Source organism: Salmo salar, chromosome 26 (genome assembly GCF_965601325.2).
Source record: "Salmo salar chromosome 26, fSalSal1, whole genome shotgun sequence".
NCBI lineage: Eukaryota > Metazoa > Chordata > Actinopteri > Salmoniformes > Salmonidae > Salmo > Salmo salar.
The window spans coordinates 31082009-31101224 of NC_138316.1; the positions used below are offsets into that span (position 1 = coordinate 31082009).

Here is a 19216-nt window from a genome sequence, read left to right on the forward strand (position 1 = left end):
ATATATTGCATCCACAGCTCTGTCTATGCATTTGAGAGTGGTTACATTTATCTAGGCCCATCCTTGAGCTTTTTACCGGAACAGTGGGGCGACCGCTTTGTTATTGTTTCAACTAAGGATTGCCCCCTTAAGTATTGTACTCATAGCCTAATCTCAGAAATCCCAAACCTAGCTGTGTATGCTGGAACACTGAGGGTATTTGATTAATGCCCTGGGACTGCGCCGGGTAAACCGGGTTAGCGTTGATTGCATTTGTTTTGGAACTGGCTGCCTCCCGGGCGTGAGCCAGGTACTCCATTTTGGCCGACGGTAGAGTCAGCTCAAAACAAAAGTGGCCATAGGTTAAGCATGTGGAGTAAATTTTAGGACTCTGTTTTCACATGCTAAAAGTATTGCTTTTGATAAAAACACTATCTGCATTCCCAATGAAAAAGTTAGAAAATGCAAAAAAAATTGGTTAAAGAGGATGTAGGTTTCTGAACGATGCATCATCCTGCCTTGTTGACAACATGACCGAGGGGTGCAGCTTACTGTTCCATTTGAGAAGGGTGCTCCTCCCTCCCTACATAGCCCGGTGCACTGCGGTTCAGCTGAATCAAACTCCCTCAGTGGTAACATTGTGGGAGGAAACCCATCTGTCTAGAAAGAGATTACTCAATGTCTATAGCAGTGGTTCCCAACCTGGGATATTAGGACCCCTAGGGGTACTTGGCCTATCGACAGGAGGAAAAGAAAAGCTAGTTTGTTAAAAGGCTGTAGAGAAGCTCTGTTTATTATTGATATTTTGTTCATGTTACTTGAGCAGTTCTTACAAAAACTACATTATTTACACAATCAAACCATATAACTATTCTTGATTTAGGCACAAAATATGAGGAAAGCTCAGTCCAAAAGATTAATTAATGTTTTTGATTAGATCGAATATACAATGGTTACAAAAATAACCCCTTATGAATATGAAAATATGACATGGATATGAAAATATGAGTTGATCAATAGCTTGAGTCAATGAAAAACTGACGAGTGTATTTTGTTTTTGACAAAAGGTGCATCTCTGAAACACAGTTAGTAGGAACTTCTTACAATCCCACAGATGAAACAAGCTGAAAGAGAGAAATCTTTTGCATCAACCAAACACACAAAAATATGCACATCTCAAAGAAAGACATCTGCATCATGTGGAAGTTCATGGGATCAATGTTCTTTGGGGTAAATGTAAACTAAAGCATTCCATTGTGATTCACGCACAACACCCACTCAACATTAAAAAGCCTTTAGAGTTATCAAAGACATCCAACACATAGGCCTACATACCGTCTGCAAGAATCCAACACATAGGCCTACATATCATCTGCAAGAATCCAACACATAGGCCTACATACCGTCTGCAAGAATCCAACACATAGGCCTACATACCGTCTGCAAGAATCCAACACATAGGCCTACATATCGTCTGCAAGAATCCAACACATAGGCCTACATATCGTCTGCAAGAATCCAACACATAGGCCTACATATCGTCTGCAAGAATCCAACACATAGGCCTACATATCGTCTGCAAGAATAAGCCTACCAGTACATGGAGTGTAGGAATGGAGTGTGAGTGAGTGAATCAGATAGGTTCATCAGTATTCAAACCTCAACCCAACTCCTCTGAGCCCATACAGTCTTCTGTACATGTATCAATGGATGTTTAATACAGTGTAGGTATGCTTTGGGAAGTTTTCGAGGTATACACACCGCAGATAGAAACCACTGGCTGACCTAGAGGTCAGGGAGCCAGTCTTCTATAACTCTGTACTGGTGAGAGTTTAACTGTCTGGAGACAAAACTATTCCGTCTTCCTATTTAGATAGTGTTCTTTCTCAGGTGGATATGTGACATTTAACACATTATTAACAACCAGGTCTCCACAACGGCCAGAATTTAAACTCTTCTACTCTCTCTGCAGCATTATGTGGATAAAGTACATTCATATTTCAAAGAGGCTGTAATACTAAAGTGACATTCTCTTAAATAAAATTAAAAAAAAGCTTCAATGTTTTAATCTATTAAACCTACTCTTAATTCACAGTTTTCACTCCATTTTTATAAAATAACATCAGTATGTTATCAACCCAACAAATGATATCAATATCAATCTCAGCCCATTACAACACAAATATTTTTGTTGTTGAATAAAACCAATACAAACTATGTCCCACTCCATTACACTATGAGCTGTATGTAGCAACAGCACCTTAACAAACCCTAACTAACCTCAGCAGAATCCTCAGACTATGACGCCATGCTCTTTCCTTCCCCATCATGGCCAGTAAAGAGAATGACAGGTAAGTCTAGTGAAGCTGGGGGCTAGAGCTATGTGATGACAGGTGTGCGAGGTGGCGTTTTACTGTGCATTTCAGAAACTCGACAGACACCCACCACTTCTTTAAAACACTGGTGATCCATGTCCAATTAAGCCTCTGGTGCCTGGTGAAAGTTCAAGGAAGGCTGGTACCATTCCCAAGGCCCAGTTCTCATATCTCACTAGGGCAGCCTAAAACAGCAGAGCCCCTGCGCAGCCAAAGCCCAGGCTTCGTATAACACTTTGTAATGTAATGAATTTATTTAGGTAATTCCATTGATCATATAACGTAAAGAGCTCTTTCGGTGGTAGTGCCTCTTAGGTGGGACGTGAGGAGTTTGGTGGACACTCCAAGGGCATTCGGTGTGGGTTCGAGGTGAGACTGTCCAGGTGGGAGTTTACAGTCCAGTATAGTCTCAGGGAGCAGGGTCTGGTTGGCTCTGCATGCGTCTCTCTGCAGCTGCTGCCATGGTCCTGCGTCTCAGCATGGTCACGTCTGAGACAGGGGCGTCTTCCTCCAGAGTGGGCAGGTCCTCCTCGTCCTCTGGGCTCTTTCTCAAGTATCTCCTGTGGGGAAATGAATGGAAGTCAATGTGGGTTGTGTTCAGCAGACACGAAACGGAAGGAAATGCTCAGAAACAGAGAGTAGCAGGGAGAAAGTGTCTGAACCAGTCCAATAAGAAACTTTCATTTTGCTAAACTTTTGCTATGGTGTGTCCTTATAAACATGACGGTGATCTCAGTCATTTAGTTACAATAGATCTATTTTGCTACTGTAGTTACTCAGTAAAAGAGCCAGTGACTGAACCCTGACCGAACAGACAAGAAACTACCACCAAGACAGCAACAGGAGTTTGCTCTTATCTAAGTAGACTGTCAGCTGAGGCCTGTTCAGGATGCCTGGTCACGTTGCAAAACATTCAGACAGAAATTGATTGCGTAATAAGATATGATTGTCTGCCAAGTTGAATAGGGTTAGCTATATTTCTATCTGCAAAGCTGGGAAGGTTTCCCCTAACTGAATACACCCGTTTCGTTTGACAGACAGGTCTAGTATTGCCGGTGGTGACAGTACAGTACCTGCGTGCCTGTTGCAGCAGCTCATCCTTCCTCTGCAGCAGCATCTTCTGTCTCTCCTCTGCAGACTTGGAGAAACGGCTCCCTCTGACCTCCATGTTGTTCAGCTCGCTGGGAGCAGTCTCCACCCCCCCACTGGCTCCTGCCCCCTCTGGGCCTGGGTTCACCTGCACGGGGGAACGCTCAGCCGCCTGGAGGGGGAGAGGCAAGACATCTTTAATCAACACCAGTTAACACCACAGTATACACCTTTAAACACATTTGACTAGATCCTGAACTCAATCGCTCTCTTTTTCTACCTAACCCTCAGAAAGAGGCAGTACAATCACACACAAGGGGAAAGTGTAGGCCTTCTGGGGTCTATATGTGGATCACCATGGTCAAAATAACCAATGAACTGAACTGGAGGACCTACCAGAGCAGGGAAGGGCACCACGATGCGTCCCTCCAGGATGTTGTCGGTGGTGACCTCCACTGAGCGAGTCAACTGCAGGTCCTGCAGCACCAAGTGGTAGGGAACCTGAGGAAACATCTCCTGGATCTGATGGGCCTGTGGGGAGTAGAACACTATGTCACCCAGCAGCCACCTCCATTCTAGTCAAGTCATATTGCTGCAATGAATACATTGAAAACAAAGCTGTTGATGAAAAGCAGGTGTAAAAACAATCTTCAAAGCTCAGATGATGCTTGCGAGACCTCTTGGAAGGATTAAACCTAGTCCAGGACTAAAGAAACATGCTGAAAGGAGAATCCCCTGGTGTCCAGGGAGGGGATTAGAGTAAGGCTGTGACTCACCATGGTGTTGAGCTGAGAGTTGTTGGCCTGCTGAGCGATAGCCAGGATGTTAGTGGTGTGCATCACCTCTACTGAGAAACTAGGCAGCCAGCTGGCGATGCGGGAGCCTGGGAGGAGACATTACAATAATCACTACCTGAAATGTGCACTATAAGAAATGTCTCTAACAGTGTGATGTCTGTCGATGTGACTATCAACATGTTATATGCCAGAACTCATAATCATCAACCATACTCAATATAGTCCATTCAGTGAGATCACCTGTGTTGTAAAACAAGTCTGTATGGCCTTACCATCAAAGTGGAAGAAGTGATTGTGTTGGTTGAGGTGTTGTCTGGCGTCTGCAGCGGGGCCCCCAGGGCCCAGGTTGTTCTCCAGTGGGAGGCCAGCCCCCTGCTGCTGGCCTCTGGCCGGGCCTCCATCACCACTGATGTTCAGGGACATCCTGCATGTTGGACATGACGTGTCCTGCTCCAGCCACGACCGCAGGCATGAACTGAAGAATAGCAAACAGGAACGTTAATGTACACAGATACGCAGCAAACACAGGTACAGACACAACACTTAGTGTCAATCAAAACATCACCCACATAATGCCACATTCAATCAAGTGTGAGGAAATAATGACTCATGGGATTTTAGAGGTGCCAAGGTGGCTGGGTCAGTCTCTTACTTGTGGAAGAGGTGTCCGCAGGGCAGTTTACGTGCTGTCTGCATGGTGTCCCAGCAGATGGCACAGTCATCGCTGTTGGCTACCAGCTCCTCGGCTGTGGCCACTGCAAACCTGAGAGGCACAGAGCATAACAAATCTAGATCAACAACTGCACTAGTCTCATGAATAGCTAAATAGCTAACAGCGAGATAGCCCGTCATAAGAAAGCAGAGAGACTAGATTCACACACACTGCTACAGCTTCATACACTGAGTCTCAGCTAAGAGTGAAAGAACACCACCCATCACCTAATAAGTAACAGTAGGGATGTAGTATATACAAGACAGTGAGAGCCATCAGCAGGCTGGTCAGTAGACAGACCTGGCCTCCATGTTGTTGATGACACGGAGGTAGTTCTTGTGGCGTCGGATGCGGCGCTGCACCTCATGGAACAGATACCTCAGCTGCATGAAGATCACCAGACTGGCCATGGACAGCCAGATATTACCAAAGAGCTGAAGGGAGACATGAGTCAAACATTAAACCCAGCTCTAAGATATTACTAAAGAGCTGAGGGGAGACTGGGAAGTCAAACATTAAACCCAGCTCTAAGATATTACTAAAGAGCTGAGGGGAGACTGGGAAGTCAAACATTAAACCCAGTTCTAAGAGATTACTAAAGAGCTGAGGGGAGACTGGGAAGTCAAACATTAAACCCAGCTCTAAGATATTACTAAAGAGCTGAGGGGAGACTGGGAAGTCAAACATTAAACCCAGCTCTAAGATATTACTAAAGAGCTGAGGGGAGACTGGGAAGTCAAACATTAAACCCAGCTCTAAGATATTACTAAAGAGCTGAGGGGAGACTGGGAAGTCAAACATTAAACCCAGTTCTAAGAGATTACTAAAGAGCTGAGGGGAGACTGGGAAGTCAAACATTAAACCCAGCTCTAAGATATTACTAAAGAGCTGAGGGGAGACTGGGAAGTCAAACATTAAACCCAGCTCTAAGAGATTACTAAAGAGCTGAGGGGAGACGGGAGTGAAACGTTAAACACAGCTCTAAGGTCAAACTCAACTCTCATCTAACTGAATACTGTGGTTCTCTCTCAATTCATCTTTCCTCGATTACTCTCATCATCTGAGAGGAGACACCATGGACCTTCTCCACCAATACAGTTGAGGTGGCGAGGAGATAGAATGCAAGGAATTGAAGAAAGACAAATTGAGATAGAGCCCTTATTTTAAATTCAGGCTAGTTCAGTCAGCCATCTTGTGGGCCTCTCGGTGGTTCTCTTACCCATTCAGTTAGTTCCCTTACTAATACCAGCCCGTAGTGCTCCCGGCTCTGTCACTCACCAGCATGTGGATGTGGTGCATAAGGTCCAGGGACAGCATAGACAGCTCCATGATGAAGTCAGTGTAATAGACATAGGAACCCTTACTCTCCCAGGTGCCTGGGTGGTTCAGATCCCACAGGTGGATGGTGTACCTGCAGAGAAACAGACTTAGTCAGAACCCTGCCCTGGTCCCAATAATGCCTTTTTATTTGAACATTTTAGCACTTATGCTTTTGAATTGTACACACCACAAATCAATCAAATGTATTTATAAAGGCCTTTTTACATAAGTAGCTGTCACTAAGTGCTTATACAGAAACCCAGCCTAAAACCCCAAAGAGCAAGCAATGCCGATACAGAAGCACAGTGGCTAGAAAAAACTCCCTAGAAAGGCAGGAACCTAGGAAAAAACCTACAGGTGGCAAGAAAAAGTATTTGAACCCTTTGGAAATACCTGGATTTCCACATAAATTGGTAATAGAATTTGATCTGATCTTCATCTAGGTCACAACAATAGACAAACACAGTCTGCCTAAACTAATAGCACACAAACAATTACACGTTTTCATGTCTTTATTGAACACACTGTGTAAACATTCACAGTACAGGGTGGAAAAGTATGTGAACCCTTGGATTTAATAACTGGTTGACCCGCCTTTGGCAGCAATAACCTCAACCAAATGTTTTCTGCAGCTGCGGATCAGACCTGCACAACGGTCAGGAGGAATTTTGTTCAGCAATATTGTTGGGATGTCTGGTAGAGGTCGACCGATTATGATTTTTCAACGCCAAAACCGATTATTGGAGGACCAAAAAAATCCGGTGCCGATTAATCGGCCGATTTATTTATTTATATACATATAATGACAATTACAACAATACTGAATGAACAATGAACACTTATTTTAACTTAATATAATACATCAATAAAATCAATTTAGTCTCAAATAATGAAACATGTTCAATTTGGTTAAAATAATGCAAAAACAAAGTTTTGGAGAAGAAAGTAAAAGTGCAATATGTGCCATGTATAAAAGCTAACGTTTAAGTTCCTTGCTCAGAACATGAGAACATAAGAAAGCTGGTGGTTCCTTTTAACATGAGTCTTCAATATTCCCAAGTAATGAGTTTTAGGTTGTAGTTATTATAGGACTATTTCTCTCTATACCATTTGTATTTCATATACCTTTGACTATTGGATGTTCTAATAGGTACTTTAGTATTGCCAGACTAATCTCGGGAGTTGACAGGCTTGAAGTCATAAACAGCGCAATGCTTGAAGCATTGCGAAGAGCTGCTGGCAAACGCAGTAAAGTGCTGTTTGAATGAATGCTTACGAGCCTGCTGCTGCCTACCACAGCTGTCAGACTGCTCTATCAAATATCAAATCAGACATAATTATAACATAATAACACACAGAAACACGAGCCTTAGATCATTAATATGGTCAAATCCGGAAACTATCATTTCGAAAATAAAACGTTTATTCTTTCAGTAAAATACGGAACAGTTCCTTATTTTATCTAACGGGTGGCATCAATAAGTCTAAATATTCCTGTTACATTGCACAACGTTCAATGTTATGTCATAATTACGTAAAATTCTGGCAAATTAGTTCGCAACGAGCCAGGCGGCCCAAACTGTTGCATATACCCAACTCTGCGTGCAATGAACGCAAGAGAAGTGACACAATTTCCCTAGTTTAATATTGCCTGCTAACATGAATTTCTTTTAACTAAATACGCAGGTTTAAAAATATACCTCTGTGTATTGATTTTAAGAAAGGCATTGATGTTTATGGTTAGGTACAGTCGTGCAGCGATTGTGCTTTTTTCGCAAATGCGCTTTTGTTAAATCATCCCCCGTTTGTTAGGAAGAAATAGTCTTCACAGTTCGCAACGAGCCAGGCGGCCCAAACTACTGGATATACCCTGACTCTGTTGCACGGAACACAAGAGAAGTGACAATTTCCCTAGTTAAATGAAATTCATCTTAGCAGGCAATATTAAGTAAATATGCAGGTTTAAAAATATATACTTGTGTATTGATTTTAAGAAAGACGTTGATGTTTATGGTTAGGTACACATTGGTGCAACAAGTGCTTTTTTCGCGAATGCGCTTGTTAAATCACCTGTTTGGCAAAGTAGGCTATGATTCAATGATAAATTAACAGGCACCGACCGCATCGATTATATGCAACGCAGGACAAGCTAGATTAACTAGTAATATCAACCATGTGTAGTTAACTAGTGATTATGTTAAGATTGATTGTTTTTTATAAGATACGTTTAATGCTAGCTAGCACCTTACCTTGGCTCCTTGCTGCACTCGCGTAACAGGTAGTCAGCCTGCCACGCAGTCTCCTCGTGGAGTGCAATGTAATAGGCCATGATCGGTGTCCAAAAATGCAGATTACCGATTGTTATGAAAACTTTCAAAATCGGCCCTAATTAAATCGGCCATTCCGATTAATCGGTCAACCTCAAATGTCTGGTGTGAACTGCTCTCGAGGTCATGCCACAGCATCTCAATGGGGTTGAGGTCAGGACTGACTGGGCCACTCCAGAAGGCCTATTTTCTTCTGTTGAAGCCATTCCATTGTTGATTTACTTCTGTGTTTTTGGTCGTTGTCCTGTTGCATCACCCAACTTCTGTTGAGCTTCAATTGGCAGACAGATAGCCTAACATTCTCCTGCAAAATGTCTTGATAAACTTGGGAATTCATTTTTCCGTCGATGATAGAAAGCTGTCCAGGCCCTGAGGCAGCCCCAAACCATGATGCTCCTTCCAACATACTTTACAGTTTGGATGAGGTTGATGTGCCCTTTTTTTTTGTGTGTGTTTTTTTTTTAAAAACACACACATAGTGTTCCTTCCAAACAACTCAACTGTAGTTTCATCTGTCCACAGAATATTCTGCCAGTAGCGCTGTGGAACATCCAGGTGCACTTTTGCAAACTTCAGACGTGCAGCAATGTTTTTTTTTAACAGCAGTGGCTTCTTCCGTGGTGTCCTCCCATGAACACCATTTTTGTTAATTGTTTTACGTATCGTAGACTCGTCAACAGAGATGTTAGCATGATCCAGAGATTTCTGTAAGTCTTTAGCTGACACTCTATGATTCTTCTTTACCTCACTGAGCATTATGCGCTGTGCTTTTGCAGTCATCTTTGCAGGACGGCCACTCCTCGGGAGAGTAGCAACAGTGCTGAACTTTCTCCATTTCTAGACAATTTGTCTTACCGTGCTGATGAACATCAAGGCTTCTAGAAATACTTTTGTAACCCTTCCCAGCTTTATGCAAGTCAACAATTCTTAATCTTAGGTCTTCTGAGATCTCTTTTGTTAGAGGCATGGTTCACATCAGGCAATGGTTCTTGTGAATAGCAAACTCAAATTTTGTGTTTTTTTAATAGGTCAAGGAAGTTCTAACCAACATCTCCAATCTCGTCTCATTGATTGGACTCCAGGTTAGCTGACTCCTGACTCCAATTAGCTTTTGGAGAAGTCATTAGCCTTGGGGTTCACATACTTTTTCCAACCTACACTGTGAATGTTTAAATGATGTATTCAATATAGACAAGAAAAATACAAAAATGTGTATGTTATTAGTTTAAGCACACGATGTTTGTCTATTGTTGTGACTTGTATGATGACTATTGTTGTGACTTATATGATGACCAATTTATGCAGAAATCCAGGTAATTCCAAAGAGTTCACATACATTCTTGCCACTGTCGAGAGGAACCAGACTCTGTAGGGTGACCAGTCCTCTTCTGACTGGAGATAAGAGTACATAGTCTTTAAGGCCAGACCAGCATCAACTTATTTTTGCTTGCGCTAATCAATAGTTGTAGATCATCACTTAGCTTAACTCTCACTGGGCCAGGCCGAACGCGCACCTCCCCAAAATTCCCAACCAACTCAGCTCTGCGCACGCGTTCCTCTATTCATTTTAATGTGTTGACAGTTGGAGAAATTGTTTGAGCCGTGCTGAGAATTCAAAAAGTACGAAAGCCAACGGTCCAACATTCTAGAACACTGTGCGTACACGTTTTGGACTCTGATAGGCGCTTAATGCTATGGGTGTCCAGACAACTCAAAGCAATGCAACAACTCATACACTTGGCTACTGTTGACAGGGTTTTTGTATAATGTTTTAGCATAACTAATTAATGAACCACTCCAATAAATACAGCTGCCTGCAAGTCATCATGATCACCCTCTGTAGCACAAAGCAGTCTTTCAACGGGTGCTCATGGTAACACATCTAATAGTATGCTAATATTAGAACTGGTTCATTCTAGATCTGCTATGTCATCTGTGTTGCAGTGCAAGAGGTTCTGCATTCTGCAAGGAAGGGTCTTACCTCATGATGACATGTCCAGTCCGCACAGTGACCAGCAGACACTGAAAGACAGAGAAAGACATATGAATTATACATAAGTATTTTATACATCCTTTTTTTTGTGGGAAACAAATGTTTATTTTTTTATTTCACATTTATTTAACCAGGTAGGCAAGTTGAGAACAAGTTCTCATTTACAATTGCGACCTGGCCAAGATAAAGCAAAGCAGCTCGACACATCAACAACATAGAGTTACACATGGAGTAAAACAAACATACAGTCAATAATACAGTAGAAAAATAAGTCTATATACAATGTGAGCAAATGAGGTGAGATAAGGGAGGTTAAGGCAATAAAGGCCATGGTGGCAAAGTAAATACAATATAGCAAGTAAAACACTGGAATGGTAGATTTGCAGTGGAAGAAAGTGCATCAATAAATGTAACTGATGACAATGACGTAATACTAATTTGTGACTGATAAAACCTCCTTGTTACTGTAATTTACAATAAAACAGCTAGAACAAACTCCTGCAGGATGGTAGTCCCAACTCCCCAGGAGGTTTAGCCAGCCCTGCTCTAGTCTACACCAATGGGTGTGCCTATAGAAATACTCTCCGCCCAATAGAGAGCAATAGTAAGGGGGTCTTTTTGTAGGCACTAACTCTGCCATGGTTCGTTGGACAAAGTCTATGGAGAAATTAACCGTTTTTGTAGGGTTTTTAGATAAACGGCGAAAATAAGGTCTGTGGTAAACACAGGCTTAGGAGATCTGAAACGTTTTGTTCTATAAGAATCTTCATCAGCTAACGTCACTTTTTGTGAATTTTGAAACATTTATGTAATCTGAAAGGCTTCATAAATCATAAAGGTGATGTTAACTGACTGATATTCTCTCATAGAACAAAACGTATAACATATCCTAAGTCTGTGTTAACCTCAGACCTTATTTTCGGTGTCCATTCCAAAACCCTATTCTTTCCCCATAGGAATTGCTGAATGAACTCATTTCTGTTTATTAGGACTACAAGCTGGTGAACTCTTTAGGGTCAGGTCCTCACCTCGGCAGCCATGAAGGAGAGGGTGTGCATGCCATGGGCAGCGCCCAGCAGACCACAGACCACAGCCAGACCACAGCAGCCCAGCAGCAGGGACACCAGTAGGGTAAGGACACGCACATGGCTGTTCATAGAAGTAGTGGGGGAGAAGGACAGCTGCAAGGGGGAACAGGTACACATTAACCTACTGTATACATTCATTCAGAAAGAGAGATTACTAAACACACACACAGATGTAGACGGACATGCTTACATATACATATAACTTGTACTTTCATAAAAAGAGCGACCGACACACAGAATAACAATTTAGGAGTGGTTGCAGACTTCATGGCTACTCTTTCAATAGACTGGTGTGATGTTCTGTTTTCCTATAGCTACAGCACACTACCTAAATGTTCATCTTAGTTTTTTTTGTACTCCCCCCACTCTGTAGTTGGAGTCTATGAAGCGACTGAAACATTAGCTAAACCTAAGACCCTGGCCTACATACATACAGCAAGAACTAGGCTTATTAATAGGTCTGGCCTGGACCTGAAAGAGACCCGGTCTATGGCATTCACTGTGACTGAATGTATCGCCAACAGCGTCATATCACTGGCATCTAACATAGGTATATATGTTTACAGTGTAAACAAGTCAATAAGGTCACTCTCCCTACAGGACAGTGGGTGGGCCCATCTACATTTTGTAATTTCCTTATTTCAGTTTTTTATTCAGTACTCTAATAAGTTGTCATGCATACTGTGTAATAGCACTTGTTACCCAATATAACTAGTTTTATAACATAAAAAAAAATGGAATTGAACCTTTATATCATGCCGTTATTCATAATTATTTAAAACTACTTATGACAAATGTTGTTATATAGCTGTTATAAAGGTTAATGAATGCATTCATAAAGACACCAACAGTAAAGTGTTAAGCTATCTTAAGATGAATGCACCAATGTAAGTCGCTCTGGATAAGAGCGTCTGCTAAATGACTAAAATGTACTGTTAGAGGTTGATGAGACGTACATATTCAAAGCGGTCCTTGCACAGCTGGACCATGAGGTGGAGGAAGACCAGGGCAGAGAACCACAGACACCACATGACCACCTCCTCCACCATCTGAACGTTCAGCACCCCGAAGATAAAGATGAACTTATAGAAGATGAAGTTCCAGAACTTGTCCTTAAGGTGCTGAGGAGAGAGAGGAGTGGAGTAGAGAGGAGATGGGAAGAGAGAGGGGTGGAGAGAGGAGAGGTCAAGACATTAGAACATGGATGGAGTGGTCAGAGTACACTAATAGACTCAAACCACCAGTGTGGATTTCAATGATAAGATCTTGTTTTGCAGACTATTTGTGGAGGACATTTGTACTATAGTTTACATAAACACAGATGCCTAACCTTCAATAAGGTGACATGCCAAAAAGCAAACACTTGAGAAAACATGCAAGTACCATGTTGACATGTGAGTACACACAGGGCTTATCAAATTATCCCAAATATCAGTTATTAGGTTACCACCAGAACTCCAAGCCTCACCTGCTTCTCACTGACTCGGAGGGGCCCAAAAACCATGCACTGGATCATCTTAGCAATTAACATCAGAGAACAGCAAGCTGTATTCACCAACACCTGAGTAGAAGAGAAGAGCAGACCACTTAGCAACCATGTAACAACTAAGTAACGTAACAACAATATTGGCTGCTTGGCTGAGTTGAGCCTAACTTGAATAAGACTTACCCATACAAAGAGACTGTCAGTGACCAGGTACCACATAACAGTGGTCGCCAATTCTGTATCTGCACCAACAACATCATCGCTAGTCACATGTTCTAGGCCTAGGCCGCCTCTATTATCCCCTTCTAAGGGTGCAGGTGGAGGAGGCTCGTCCATGTCTGGAACCCCAAACCCCTGTTCTGTCACAGTAGTGTAGGCACTGAAGATGCTTCCAGCCAGCAGAACCACACTCAGCGCTGTGTAGGTCTGCAGACTGGGCCAGGGAAACCTCTCCAGGAATAGCAGAGGCATTGGAATGTTAATGTTGGAGGTCTCTCACACACAAGACTTGTGAAGTTAGGCCTAATAGGCTTGACGCTGATTTCCACCACACCTTAGCTCTGTCAACAACCTGCAGGGAAGGAAAACAAATCAGTAAAGCTACTGTAGGTAATGGTAATGCATGGAACTAGCTAGCTAGTGTAACGGTAGTAAGCCTGAGCAACAAGCCCTCTCTGTCTAGTAATAGTTTCTAGTGTTGTTTCACTGGCCAGAGAGTTGTAGAGGGCTAGCTGAGCAGCTAAACTTGCTAGTTAAGTTCATATTGTTATTAGCTAACTAACTAGCTACCGCTATCAAAACAACGCCCATTTTGGTCCAGCTAGCTAGTGAGTGCTAGACTAATGTTAGCATGGAAGCTAACTAGCTGTTAGCTACAAGTTTGTATAGTTCAAATAAAACAATAAACTCCTATAGAGGACCTGATATTGCTTATAAATTAGCACTTTAGCTTGCTAGCTGTTGAGTTAAATAGTCCAAACTCTCTAGCTAGCTAACGTTACCTGTCCCAGAGTCTATCTGATGTTTCCGTACTCGGCAGAGGTTGCTAACTAGCTAGCATTAGCAACTAGCTAGTTAGCTAGCTGGTGATTATGAAATACACCGAACCAGTCTGGTTAAAATTTGAGCAAAGACATTTCACTCAACTTACAAATTAATCAATTTGACATTAACTAGCTAACTTCATATCCAATTTCCTCTTGTTGAGGTTGACAGTAGACTACGTTAAAATTCCCCGATCCGTGGTTTTTGCTGCGTTCACACACTAGTCGGAACTAGGAAACTCGGAAATTTCCATTTTTGATAAGTCGTTGAACGCGACACGTGATTAACTTCAACCAGTTAGCAAGTCGGACATTTCCGAGTTTCCTAGTTCCGTCTAGTGTATGAACGCGGCATGTGTTGACGACATCTTGTTTATTTCTCTCTGGCTGGAGATATACAATCTATGCTGGAGACCCAGGACATGAAATTCTGAGCGTCATCACAACAACTTTCAAAATAAACGTCTATCAAGCGCAATGTTGTCCAGTAAAATCAGGGTTGGGGTGTAACTGACTACACGTAATCAACTACATGTCTAATTAGGAAAAACAATTACCTGTAATCACTTACTTTACCAGCTACAAATATTGCAATCAGATTACAGATACTTTTGAAAAACTAGATGATTACTTCTTGGATTACTTTTTTATCCAGAAAGGATGTTTGCAAAAAATAAATTCTGAAATCTCTGTTTTCTCAATGACTTTCAATTCAACATTAAAAAAAAGGTGCACGTTTTAGTTTGTTCAAGTCAGAAACTTGTATGAAGACACACCAAATGAGTTTGATGGATCCTTTTTATCTTTTTTCTAATGACTCTTAAGGAAAAAGTAATCCAAAAGTAATGTAACTAGGATTACAGTTTTGGACAGTTTTGGACAGGTAACTGTGAAAGTAATCAGATTATGTTACTGAGTTTGTGTTATCCTAGTTATATTACTGATGACAAGTTTGTAATAGGTTACATTTAGAACGTAACCTACCCATCCAAAAAATCGAATACATTTGTTTAATTAATTCATGACAAACCCTGTTTACAGCAGGTATAAAAGGTGCAGTCAAATGCTTATGCACTAGCTTCCTCAACAATGCAGTAGAGTAATCAATAATAACAATGAAAAGAGTCAACCCTATGTCAAATAAAATGCTATTTTTCACATGCGCCAAATACAACAGGTGTAGACTTTACCGTGAAATGCTTACTTGCAACAATGCAGTAAAAAAGTAAGAAAAAAAATGTGCTAAAGAAAAATAGTAACACAATAAATTAACAATAACGAGGCTACAGTATATACAAGGAGTACCGGTACCGAGTCAATGTGCAGGGGTACAAGGTTGTTGAGGTAATATGTACATGTAAGTAGGGGTAAAAATGACTAGGCAATCAGGATCAATAATAAACAGAGTAGCAACAGTGCATGTGAAGAGAGTGAAAAAGTGTGAAAGTGTGTCTATGTGTGAGTGTGTGGTGTCAATATGCATGTGTGTGTTTGTGTGTTTTGTGTGTGTGAGCGTATGTAGTGTGTGTGTGTGTGTGTGTGTGTGTGTGTGTGTGTGTGTGTGTGTGTGTGTGTGTGTGTGTGTGTGTGTGTGTGTGTGTGTGTGTGTTGGAGTGTCAGTGTAGTATGTGTGGGTAGAGTCTACTGAGTGTGCGTAGAGCCAGTGCAAGAGAGTCAGTGGGAAAAAAGGGGGGGTGGAGGGGGGTTAATGTAAAATGCACCCAACACAATGCATTCACACACTAAAAATAATTATTGTAAAAACTGTAATGGGGAAGGCATACATAATCTACTGTAAAAAATAAATACAATAAAAAATACATCAAATATTTAACAACCTGTTCATTTTTCTTTGTCACATCTAGCTAACCACATTACTTTCCTGTCACACTCAGACAGAAACCCTTGTTTGTTTTATTACAGAAGTAAAGTGACCGTTACTGCTTTTGAGGCCAAGGGTGATATAAGGAAGTACTCCCCAGACAAAATCATTATTTCTTAGGAAACATCAGTTGACTGCAGTGCAAAATGAAGAGCTCGGGCTCCTCCATCTCAGACGATGATGATGCATTGTTTAATGAAATGTCAACCGTAGGGCGATCAGTAGTCTGTGTGATCCTGGGCCTGTCGTTCCTGGTGGGGGTCCCGGGGAACCTGCTGGTGATCTGGACCATCCTGAGGCACGTCCAGCAGCGCTCCCACACCGTGGTGCTCATCCTCCACCTGGCTGCTGCAGACCTGCTGGTGCTCATCACCCTGCCCCTGTGGATCTACTCCCTGACCCGCTCCTGGGTGTTCGGGGGGGCATCCTGTAAGGCCATGGTGTACGTCATCAACACCTGCATGTACAGCAGCGTCTTCCTCATCACCCTCATGAGCGTCGAGCGCTTCCTTGTCATCCGGTACCCATTCAAGATGTTGCGCTGGAAGACCAAGGCCATTATGGACAATGCTCTAGTGGCTATCTGGGCTCTGGCTTTCCTTTTTGGGATCCCATCCATTCTTACCCGCTCAATCGATGAGATCAATAGGACTAAGCAGTGTTTTTTCAGCGAGTACAGCTCAGTGGCCCAAGAGGTGGTGTTCTTATGCCTGGAGACCTTGGTGGGCTTCGTGGTCCCCTTCTCCACTCTGGCTGTCTGTTACTGTCTAGTAGCAACACACCTGAGGACAATGCATTTCGGCAGCAGCAAACAGAAGTCGACAGTTCTGATCAGTAGTGTGGTGGTAGCCTTCGTTCTCTGCTGGCTTCCTCACCATGTCCTCAACACTGTAGACCTAGTCAGCATCCTGACAGAGGATCCAGATGATGCTGTGCCTGTTTCAGTGGCCCAGACTGCAATAGTGTTTATCTCTGGAGCGCTGGCCTTCATTAGTAGCTCTGTGAACCCTGTGTTCTATTCCTTCGCTGCAAGGAACTTCCAGAGCAGTCTCCAGGAGTCCCGCATGGTCAGGCTGTTCCAGGAACTCTCCTCACACACCTCCTCCAAGCTAAGGGGATCTGGCAACACAATAGGATCTGGCAACACAATAGGACCGGAAAACACAATGTCCTCAGTAAGGCCAGACTGCAACAATACCACAGACATAACTACCGTGTAGGACTACAGAGATGGTCGCGCTGGATGAGAGCATTCTGGATAAGAGCGCCTGCTAAATGACTAAAATGTCAAATGAAAACTGTGACCTGATCATTGATTCAGATGTCAGCATTGATGAGAAATAAATATGGATGGAATCTAGAAGTTTGATTATAAGTTGTATTTTTATGATCATGGTACAAAATGTAGATATTGTTGTGGCGCTTGTGATATACGGTGAGAAAAGCTTACACAAGTAATTCAATTGTGACCATTTCAACACAATAAAGCTATTGCATTTGCTCATAAAGTGGTATAATTTAAATAACATTTATTCATGATCATGTTACAATTCCTTGAATATTATTTTATTTATTTTATTTAACCTTCATTTTCTCTTGAAATTCATGTTACATAAAATATCACACTGCCTTACTCTATTTGATCACAATAAAAAAAAAGATCTGATCTCAAGTTCATATCACTTCAATAAAAGTTATTTGTGGTCAATACAATTGTTTGAACTCTTAAAATATCTCAGAAGATATATTTTTCCAGACAGTGCCATAATAAGGACCCACTGGATGACTCAGTGCTATGTCTCTCACAGAATGATGGCTCTGTGAAAAACCAACCTCTTTCCTGTTCTCCTCCGCAAAGTTAAAGGGAAGTGAAAGCTTGCTGGTGCAGCACTTTTTTTCTGTCTGAGTATGTACACCAGATAGAAGGCACGTAAAGCGAGGTGAGGCAAGGCGATCGGCAGCATCAACCAGAACCGTTCGATCATCAGCTGTCTTCAGCTTCAGAGTCCACCATGGCTCTTGATGAGTTTGCTGGCGGGACAGTGGTGGCGTGTGTGATCCTGGGCCTGTCGTTCCTGGTGGGGGTCCCGGGGAACCTGCTGGTGATCTGGACCATCCTGAGGCACGTCCAGCAGCGCTCCCACACCATGGTGCTCATCCTCCACCTGGCTGCTGCAGACCTGCTGGTGCTCATCACCCTGCCCCTGTGGATCTACTCCCTGGCCCACTCCTGGGTGTTCGGGGAGGCATCCTGTAAGGCCATGGTGTACGTCATCAACACCTGCATGTACAGCAGCGTCTTCCTCATCACCCTCATGAGCGTCGAGCGCTTTGTCGCTGTGCGACACCCCTTTGCCTCAGCCGGCTGGAGGAGGAAGAAGGCCTTGAATAAAGTTCTTCTTGTTCTGTGGGCTGCTGCGTTCCTATTCAGCACCCCGGTCTTTCCCACCCAGGTGGTGGAGGGGGACCCTGGGGAGGAGCATTGCCTGTACAGGGACTACACCTCAGACGGCCAGGAGGCAGTCTGTGTTCTACTGGAGACGCTGGTGGGCTTTGCTGTCCCCTTTTGCATTCTTGTGGTCTGCTACAGCTGTCTCTACAGCCGCATCGCACAGATTACCTTTAAGTCCAAGCGTAAGTCCATGGGGTTGATTGCAAGCATGGTAGTGGTGTTCGCATTATGCTGGACCCCTCACCACGTCGGCAACGTGCTCTCCCTCGTCATCCTCACCATCAAGGGTTCCCACCGCGAGGCCGCAGCGCGTATAGAGAGCGTCAGAACCACCATGACTTTCATCGCTGGAGCGCTCGTGTTCATCAGTAGTTCGGTCAACCCTTTGCTCTATGTGTTTGTGGCGCGTACGTTCCGGAGTTCCCTGAGGGAGACAGGCATTCAGAAATTGTTCCGGCACATCTCAAGCACGGCTCCCGGAGAGGGGACTAAAGAACTGTCCTTTGTGACCAAGAGACCAAGCATCTCTCAGACACAGAGCCACAGCTCCCAGTGTGTCACAGAGACTAAGGAACAAATGGATGTAATTATAAATATATGTGAAAATGTTTCTTCCTGAGACTGAAAACGATGTTTATCATATGTTTTTGATAAAGATTTTTGTGTGTAAATT

General features: G+C 42.9%; 3 protein-coding genes across 4 annotated transcripts; 2 read left to right on the plus strand and 1 right to left on the minus strand.

The window, feature by feature from the left end:
- Positions 1 to 2262: 2262 nt before the first annotated feature.
- On the minus strand, positions 2263 to 14453 carry LOC106587607 (E3 ubiquitin-protein ligase AMFR). 2 transcript variants are annotated; one of them, XM_045708162.2, is made up of 14 exons: positions 14317 to 14453; positions 13350 to 13737; positions 13149 to 13241; positions 12637 to 12801; positions 11621 to 11773; positions 10581 to 10621; positions 6231 to 6363; positions 5253 to 5386; positions 4893 to 5003; positions 4513 to 4715; positions 4220 to 4326; positions 3840 to 3974; positions 3428 to 3615; positions 2263 to 2914 (listed from the first exon to the last, which is right to left on the minus strand). In XM_045708162.2, the coding sequence occupies exons 2-14, from the start codon at positions 13635 to 13637 to the stop codon at positions 2764 to 2766; spliced, it is 1902 nt and encodes a 633-aa protein (XP_045564118.1). In that variant the 5' UTR covers positions 13638 to 13737; positions 14317 to 14453; the 3' UTR covers positions 2263 to 2763. The 2 variants fall into 2 exon arrangements, with proteins under 2 accessions (XP_045564118.1, XP_045564117.1); XM_045708161.2 differs by having other exon boundaries at positions 14168 to 14429.
- Positions 14454 to 16217: 1764 nt separating this feature from the next.
- Positions 16218 to 17763, plus strand: LOC106587608 (leukotriene B4 receptor 1-like). Its single transcript, XM_014176168.2, has one exon. The coding sequence runs from the start codon at positions 16238 to 16240 to the stop codon at positions 17309 to 17311; it is 1074 nt and encodes a 357-aa protein (XP_014031643.1). The 5' UTR covers positions 16218 to 16237; the 3' UTR covers positions 17312 to 17763.
- A 235-nt stretch (positions 17764 to 17998) lies between these two features.
- On the plus strand, positions 17999 to 19216 carry lt4r1 (Leukotriene B4 receptor 1). Its single transcript, NM_001140748.1, has one exon. The coding sequence runs from the start codon at positions 18104 to 18106 to the stop codon at positions 19160 to 19162; it is 1059 nt and encodes a 352-aa protein (NP_001134220.1). The 5' UTR covers positions 17999 to 18103; the 3' UTR covers positions 19163 to 19216.